The 7913-nt window shown below is 44.1% G+C and overlaps 1 protein-coding gene and 1 non-coding gene across 2 annotated transcripts; both read right to left on the bottom strand.

Moving 5' to 3' along the window:
• Positions 1-7910, bottom strand: LOC119123158 (metabotropic glutamate receptor 3-like). Its single transcript, XM_037252039.1, has 3 exons — positions 7816-7910; positions 7384-7768; positions 1-597 (listed from the first exon to the last, which is right to left on the bottom strand). The coding sequence occupies exons 1-3, from the start codon at positions 7908-7910 to the stop codon at positions 19-21; spliced, it is 1059 nt and encodes a 352-aa protein (XP_037107934.1). The 3' UTR covers positions 1-18.
• trnal-uaa lies at positions 789-871 on the bottom strand. Its single transcript has one exon. It is a non-coding gene; the product is annotated as a tRNA-Leu (tRNA).
• Positions 7911-7913: the final 3 nt, after the last annotated feature.

The following is a 7913-nucleotide window of genomic DNA, read 5'->3' as shown; positions in this document are numbered from 1 at the left end:
TCAAGAGTTCTCTGTTTGCTAGCTTTTGTGCAAATGAGACGGATGGAGAGCCGTGAAGTAGTCATTAAACTGCGGGATCTGATAGGAGGCCAGCTCGATGGTGAACGCGCCGTCCGCAACGGCTTCGCTGCCCCTCACCACACTCTCCTGTGCCCCCCATCCATCGCTGGCCACCCAGGTGAAGGTGACGTTCATGCGGTTGGCCGCCACCAGGAGCTCACGGGCGTCTTCGCTGCGCGTAAACATGATGACCACCTTGGCGTTGGACTTCTGCTGCAGGGAGCGGATCACGTTCTCGTAGCTCCAGCGGCTCATGGAACGGCTCACCTTGGCCGACGTGGCGATGCAGATGTGGTGGGCTCGAGCCTCCTGTTGAAAGGCGTCGATACCCGTCTCGCCGTAATCGCCTTCCGACGCCACCGTCGATACGTACGTCCAGTTAAAGTAACGGAGGATTTCGGCTATCGCCTTAGCCTGGAAGAAATCTGGGGGCACGGTACGGGCGAAGTAGTCGTAGCGAGTCTTGTCGCTGAGTTTGGCACTGGTGGAGGCATAACTGATCTGAGGGATCTGAAAGAGGCGTAGCAAGTTGGCCACCTGGAAAAACAAAAGGATAATAACATGAATATACTGCTATAAACATATTTGGGAGGTCAAATTAAGACAAGAAGCACACATGCTGGGATATTGAGAACAAAGTAGCACTCTGACGGAATTATAATTTGGCATGAGACTTCATTTCCAAAGATTGGGCCCTAACAGAAGGCCTACTGTTGCTGAAAAATTGCTACCAGGAGTGGGGTTCGAACCCACGCGGACAATTGTCCATTGGATCTTAAGTCCAACGCCTTAACCACTCGGCCATCCTGGTGATGAAAGCCATGCTCCCTGTTATTTGTCCCAAAACAATTATCGGAGTGAACAGCCAGCCGGATAACTCAGTCTCGTGTCCACTATTTCTTGACAGCATCTTCTAATTGTCAACCAAAGTGAGTGACGATGGAGGCCACACTGAACAGAATTTGCTGTAAAACTGCAAACCCTGTCAGAAAGTTCCCGCTACACTTTGGAAAGAAGACATACGTAAGTCGGCGGAAAGGATGACGGTGGAAAGGTTTGAGAGTGAAGCAGAATGAAACAATCATGAAAGTTTGAATATTCTGACTTCAAGGTTTTGTCAGGGCTGCGACAACTTGGACAGCGTGCAAAAGAAGTGACAGACTAGTTTTTGCTCCAGGCAATTCTGAACGCCCAAGGGCAGCTACGCTCATTTAAAGGAAAAGAAAATCTGGTTGGGATTCAAGTAGTGGCTCATTTTCACTCGTATAGTAAAAGCAATCAGCTCAAATACCGTAATGGCGTCGTGAAACTGCTTGCACATAAAAAATTATTATCCATCCAAACACATTATAAAGCACAATATATTTGGTGATGCACATTAAAGTTCAAACTATAACTAACAGGAACCAACAAATAGAAGTCTCCATTGCACAAGCAGACATTCTTGAGTATGTCTTAGATGCATTAGATGGCTCAAGACATTTATGCAGGAGATGAGAGATGAATATCAAATGTGTCAATCTTGCGAAAATTTCCAGGCCTCAACATTTGTTGGGAGGTTCAGCACACACACAAAAAGGAGATGAACTCCCGGAGTCCGGTTTCCATCATTATCATAAGCAATTTAGGACTATTTCGGTCTCATCCGAGACATTTCAACTGAAATGAAAATATAGATTGCCGCAACGCACGAGTGCACATTTCGCATCAGTTCAAAGGTGAGGAAGCCAGGCCAGATGAAGAATGCATATGGCTTAATAATGACGTTTCCGTGGAAAATGGTATTTTTCTTCAAACAGCCTTGGCAGCATTTCTCAACATGTGGCAAAGCAGCTGGCAGCGGTGCACCTGTTCTCTACAAACTCTTATCTGGAGTGGCACCCCCTTACCCTACACACACACACACACACACACACACACAAACACACACACAAACACACACACAAGTCATGAAAAATTGCATAGGAATCCTTTTCAAATGACCGTAGTGACCAAATGGAGTTGCTTTTTAGGTTGACTTAATAGATAATTTAAAGCCTCTTCATTTTTCCTCTAGGATGTTTCACTACATGCTGACTGAACTGTAGGAGACTTTACATGAATTAATAACTCTTCAGAATTTGCTGCGATGGACTTTTTTTCCTTTTTACTTCCTGTGTAATGTGTGGACACATTCTGGCTTTTATGGTTTGTTAGCACAAAGGCAGTCGGAAGGCTGGGAGGGCACCTGCAGGGAAGTTTTAGTTGGATTTAAATCCACTTTAAGATGAGATGGTTAACATAAGTGACTTTGAATTATTGGTTGCACATTTACTTTTGGCTTTGGATTTTTTTTATTGGTTTTTTTCTCTCATTGTTTTAGTTTGTTTTGTCTTAGTCTGTATTTAAATGTTTGAGCCCCCACGTAGCTTGATGAATCTCCAATTGAAAGAGAGGAAGGAAGGAAGGAAGGAAGGAAGGAAGGAAGGAAGGAAGGAAGGAAGGAAGGAAGGAAGGAAGGAAGGAAGGAAGGAAGGAAGGAAGGAAGGAAGGAAGGAAGGATATAAAGTAAACTATGCTGTATGCTAAATGTGCTGACTTGGCACCTTAAAGTCATGTCAAAGGCCATGAGCAACTACCTGTTACAAGTTAATCTTTTTTCGGGGCTTTGTGATATAAAAGAAGCAGAATACTGAGAAAATCTCCTGTAGGGATGTGATGATCTTTTCAACATGAAAAAGCCATCCGCTCCTCCCAGGAGACCCGAGCCGAAGACGTAAGTAAGACATTTATATGACCCAAGTTCTGACACACAAATTCCAATGAAGGAGAACACGTCAGTCGTCATTGGTTGTTTTTTTTTTTTTTTTTGCAGTTGCCTGGTAACTTGTTAGCGCCACCGAATGAGGATGTTTTTGATCAACCGCAGCCCCTTCGTTCTGCAAGATGAAGAGCATCTCATCTACCGCAGTCATCTTTCACAGCCCACATTGAATGGAGCAGCCTTTCATACTCCAACATGCATTGAGCACTTCCATTCATTTACAAGGTCAGCTACTCGGAACTGACGCATGCAAAGCTCGCCGCATTATTCGACCAAAGTCCGACGCGGGTTCTGCCTGTACCAAACCGACATCTGAAGGTTTTGGTTGGCAAATGACATATCGGGAAATATTCACTGATCATATATAACGCAAGTGCACAAATAGAGACGTCTTCCAAGCCACTGAATAATCCAATCATATTTGAATTATTTATAATTTCACAAGCACATTCTTTACTTTTATCCATGAATAATTAATTTTCACTGGGCGGCTTTAGTGATACGTTTGATCACTGTTGTTCTTTCTTGGCCTGAAATTGGCACGTTTGACTAATGAGATCGGTATTCATGTCTATCGGCACACGGAGACGACTCTATAAAAACGGCTGGTGCTGCATGAATGAAAAGACAATGCTAGGCTCAGAAATGTAGTTGATTATCCTGCGCCTATATTTGGGCTGAAAATGTCAAGAAGTGCATCCGTGTCAGGTACTTTGTCTTTGGCTAAAGGCCGTACGAACCCGAGGATGTCCGATTTCGTCCGTTGCAGAATCTTTTTGAATATCTCAGTCTCAATAATCAAACAAGCTACAATGGAAATAAATAACACAATTATGAACTTAGCTGTTGTTGCGTCTGAACAACCTTTTTTTTTTAAACTTGAATTGAACTGACCTTTACCAGCGGGAAAAATAATGAATATTTAGCTATTTGGCATTCCAGATGTGTGCTTCTAATTTGCCCTGGTGATTATAATTTTTTTTTTCCTTTTTGCCCGGGGGCACGCTTTTGCGGCCTCTACTAGTGAGTCATATTTAGCATTGCAGCTCACTATGGGGGTAAAGAAAAAAAAAAAGGGTGGATTTGCTCCAGCGTATGGAAATCAAAAGGCAGGCTTGAGGCTAATGTTCCTGGACTGAACTATGGAATACATCTGATTAGCTCACGCCTTCAGGACGAAGATCCCTAAATGAGGAAAATGCTGATGAAATACTGACAGTATGTCGGACATCTTGATAGATGAAAGCCTTTTTTTTTTTATGTAATATCGGTATGCAAACAACCGGCTGAATATTTTTCGCTTCACACCTGCTTTTTAAATGGAGGCGAGGATTTTCATTGGAGAGTCATTAAAAGATCCCAGATGGCTTCACAGAGTTCTTTAAAAAAAGAAGCATGCTTTGATTGTCAAATGGCTTGACGCCACGTGATGACGGGTGACTCTTCCTCCATCTCATTGCCTCCATGTCTGGCCGTCACAAGTGTTTGTGGATTCTCACAATGTCTCAATATCTTCCACGCGCATCTCTGCCAAAGTACCAGACAGCCCGGCTGCAACCACAGATGGAGAAGACAGCAACTTCCCGGCGAGAATATCGCACAACTCAGGCTCCGCACGCAACTCCGTCTGTAGCGAGGCCTGCAGCCAGCGCCGCCTCCGGAGCTGCGATTGTCACACCGGTGGCATGGCAACATGCTCCTTTTTTTGTGAAAGATTTAGAAAGCACTTGCTACCTGTCAGTTCAGATTGCTCCCACCATGTCACCATGGTGATCAGGCTCTTTTTAAATGATGGTTAAATTGCAGTAGAGCTGCCTGATCCTTACACGCTAATTGACTCAATAAAACTGCAGCAAAATCTTCCCTCACTATCATCGAACATGTACAAATAAAATTCTGAGCGTCAAAATATGGCCCGCGGGCCAAATGTGGCCCTTAGTGTAATTATATTTGGCCTGCAAAGACAAATTGTGCATTGACTTTTTCTCGATACAATTGTGAAATACAAATACAATACAAATTGTCTTCACTTTTAGAAAATAGAGATGTTGCTACTTTCATCTTTTTAAAAATCTGAACAGTTTTTACTCGTCTCTGATTCCAAAACTAGTTAGTTTGTTGTGTAGTCTATGCTGTATACAATATGAGACGTTCATCCATTTATTTAGGTTGACAGTCATAATGGCCCTCCGAAGGAAACTATGACTACAATGCGGCCCGCGACAAAAACGAGTTTGACACAGGACAGGGAATGATACAGGTCCAACAATCGGTGGGCACAAATACCCCCAACATACCCCAGGCGCTGACAATACACCACATTTGGCGCTGCCTGAGTTTTTTTTACTAAACAAATGAAGTTACCCGGCCAGTGAAGAAAAAAAAAAACCCTCATCGTGACTGAGTGAAAATAAAGAGGGCCATCCACGGCGAAAAGGGGAACAGTATCCCGCGGTGCTATCCTGATCATCAGGAAGATTCACCGGGAAGGTCAGGCAGACCTGAGGCTCATAATAGTACATCCATAAATTACAACAAGACAAGGGCATTCTCTAAGGATCCCCAGATACAGGGTCTCACTAAAATTACACCTCATTCATCAAATCCAAACTGTCGTTTACATCAGGAATCCATTTTTGGTGCTCTGGATTCTCTTCCCACATCATTTCCCGGGAGGCTTCCTATCTGTACAACGTATCATCGTGCTCCTATGTAGGTTTTCCGTATTTCTTTTGTGAGTCAAAATATTTGTTTTACAACTGTGGAAAAAAAAAAAGAAGCTTTTGTCAAAGAATAGCTCCAAGGAGTTTACGTGGCTATATGAGGAAACAATTGATGGCTGACGTACTGATGGAGCTTCACAGTGATACATATGGCGCGGTTATATATATATTGGCTCTGACATGTTCTCCTGGCCTCTGTTGTCAAAAAAATAAAACTAACCGCAGTTTCTCGACCTTTGACCACTGAAGTTCAGTCATCCATGAGCCCAAGGGAAGAGTTCAACATTTGAATAAAAAAAATGCCTCGGCTGTACGAGATGTTTCGTTTGACCAAATAAATGCCTCATCCTAAAAAGACGCCTTCCACATTTCCACCAAATGGATTTGGATTATTTAGTTATGATTTACTATGCCACACCCTCCATGAATTCATTAGCCTTTCCACTCTGTACTCTAGGTCAGCATATTAGATGAGCTCTCTCGTATAAAATCGTAGTAGCAGAAGAGTATGCGGCTCACCATTAAATTCTACTGAGAGAAAAAAAAAAAAGAACCCCACAGCATTTTTATTTAACATGGCTTTTGTTTTTCCTCACATATTGCAGCGCAAGAGGCTGGTTTGGCTACTATGGGGAAAAATTAAGATATAGCATATTTGATCAAATCTAGCTAGATGTGTTTGTTTAGCTAGAATACATTTTGCAACATTGAGGAAACAAAGGGGGACGATTCTGCCTCTCATTGCATTCCATTGCATTTCAAACATGGCTATGAGGTTCATTCTTTGAGGATGTTATTTACGCCCAACATTATTTCAAGCCAAGTGAAGCCTACATGATCAGCTGAGGCAGAAGACGTGGGCCTCCTCTGCTTGAAGTTCACGCTAGATCTGTGCATATTTACACAAGCGAGCTTCTACGTGACATGCCGTCCCTTCTCACAATGAGCCGAGATCACAAACATATTAGAGCGCCCAAGACTGGAGACCCAATTAGCAGAGCTTTCATCGCATCAGCGCGAGAGAGCCGAGCGGGGCGCCGCCGCCGCCGCCTCCGAGAGTAAATCTGCCGTCACTAGTCATCCTGTCAGCCAAATCTGCGCACAACATCTGCAGCATGTCAGCCTCTGACAGCCCTTCAGCTCAAGTGTGAATTACCGGGAAAGAAAATGGCATGCTCCAAATCACATCAGGTAAACAGATCCTCCCTGTGAAACGGATGGACATTACCAACCAGTGTAACATCTCGCTAGGTGTAATCACAGATGCTACTTTAGTGCAAATAGGCACTCTTAGGATCATCCATCATGGTCTCTTTTCTTACTATCGCTACAGAGCCAGTGGTAAAAGCTACTTGCTATGCTTCACTGATCACAATCTGAATCATCTTTATAGGCCAAGTATGTAAAAACACAAGGAACTCGTCTCTGGTTTTGTGAGCCACACCAACAATCATCAACAACAAAAACAAGATTTAGGAGTCCGGATACTTAAAGATGCGAAATCAGCCATCGCAATTCATCTCAGGCTTGATGAATCACGTTGCACGTGCTAAATGACTCGATTTGCATAGACTACACACAATTAACTCTGCAGTAATTCAGTGCTTTTGGCAGGGAGATGCAATCCTGGTTGTGCCTGGGTAATCAATTTCTACATCTGTTTGGGAGTGCAAATAAGCTTGTAGTGAATCTCGCCTTGTAAAAGTATGGAGTTAAAATATTTTGACTGGCAAATGCATTCGAATGTACTTCATTCATTCCTAGAATTTCATTAACCCTAAACACACACACACATACCTGAATGGAAACGTCGCTGTACGATCCTCCTATAACTCCAGAGATGGCCAACGGGACTTCATCATGGATGGCGTAGGATCCGTCGGGGCACGTGTACTCACTGTCGTCCACTTTGGTGAGTGAAGCCCTGACAAACTCCAGCGACTGCTCCAGAGCGTACGTGTCCTTGGAGCACGTGTCCAATATATGAGCTCCTAAATGAATCCCGGGCAAGATGCGCTCGTCCCTGTTGATTTCATCGAGAGCGAGCAGCATGGCTTCCAGTCGCTGGATTCCTCGCTGAGCGTTGATCTTCCCGCAGTCCTCGGCAGCCTCACCTTTCTGGTGCACGGGGAAGAGACCGCCGATCATCAGATCTCCTTCCAGCGTGATCTCTTTTTGGAGTCTGTGTTGTAACCAACCACAGGCAAACCCTTAGAAGCCCGGGCCAACAGAGTCACGCATATGACCAAGGGGACCATGTGGGACAGCCAGAGGGGTCGGGGCACAGGGCGCACCCCCAACACTGGGGAGCTACCCAGAGACATATC

The sequence above is a fragment of the Syngnathus acus genome, chromosome 5 (assembly GCF_901709675.1).
Source record: "Syngnathus acus chromosome 5, fSynAcu1.2, whole genome shotgun sequence".
NCBI lineage: Eukaryota > Metazoa > Chordata > Actinopteri > Syngnathiformes > Syngnathidae > Syngnathus > Syngnathus acus.
This window is presented reverse-complemented; position numbering and strand designations above follow the sequence as displayed.

Excerpts from the sequence above, each read along its gene's own strand:
- LOC119123158 (XM_037252039.1), bottom strand. The coding sequence starts at position 7,910 with ATGTCTCTGGGTAGCTCCCCAGTGTTGGGGGTGCGCCCTGTGCCCCGA. Across the intron at positions 7,769-7,815 it reads TTGGTCATATGCGTGACTCT|ACTCCAAAAAGAGATCACGC; the intron begins GTTGGCCCGGGC and ends GTTACAACACAG. Across the intron at positions 598-7,383 it reads ACAGCGACGTTTCCATTCAG|GTGGCCAACTTGCTACGCCT; the intron begins GTATGTGTGTGT and ends TTGTTTTTCCAG.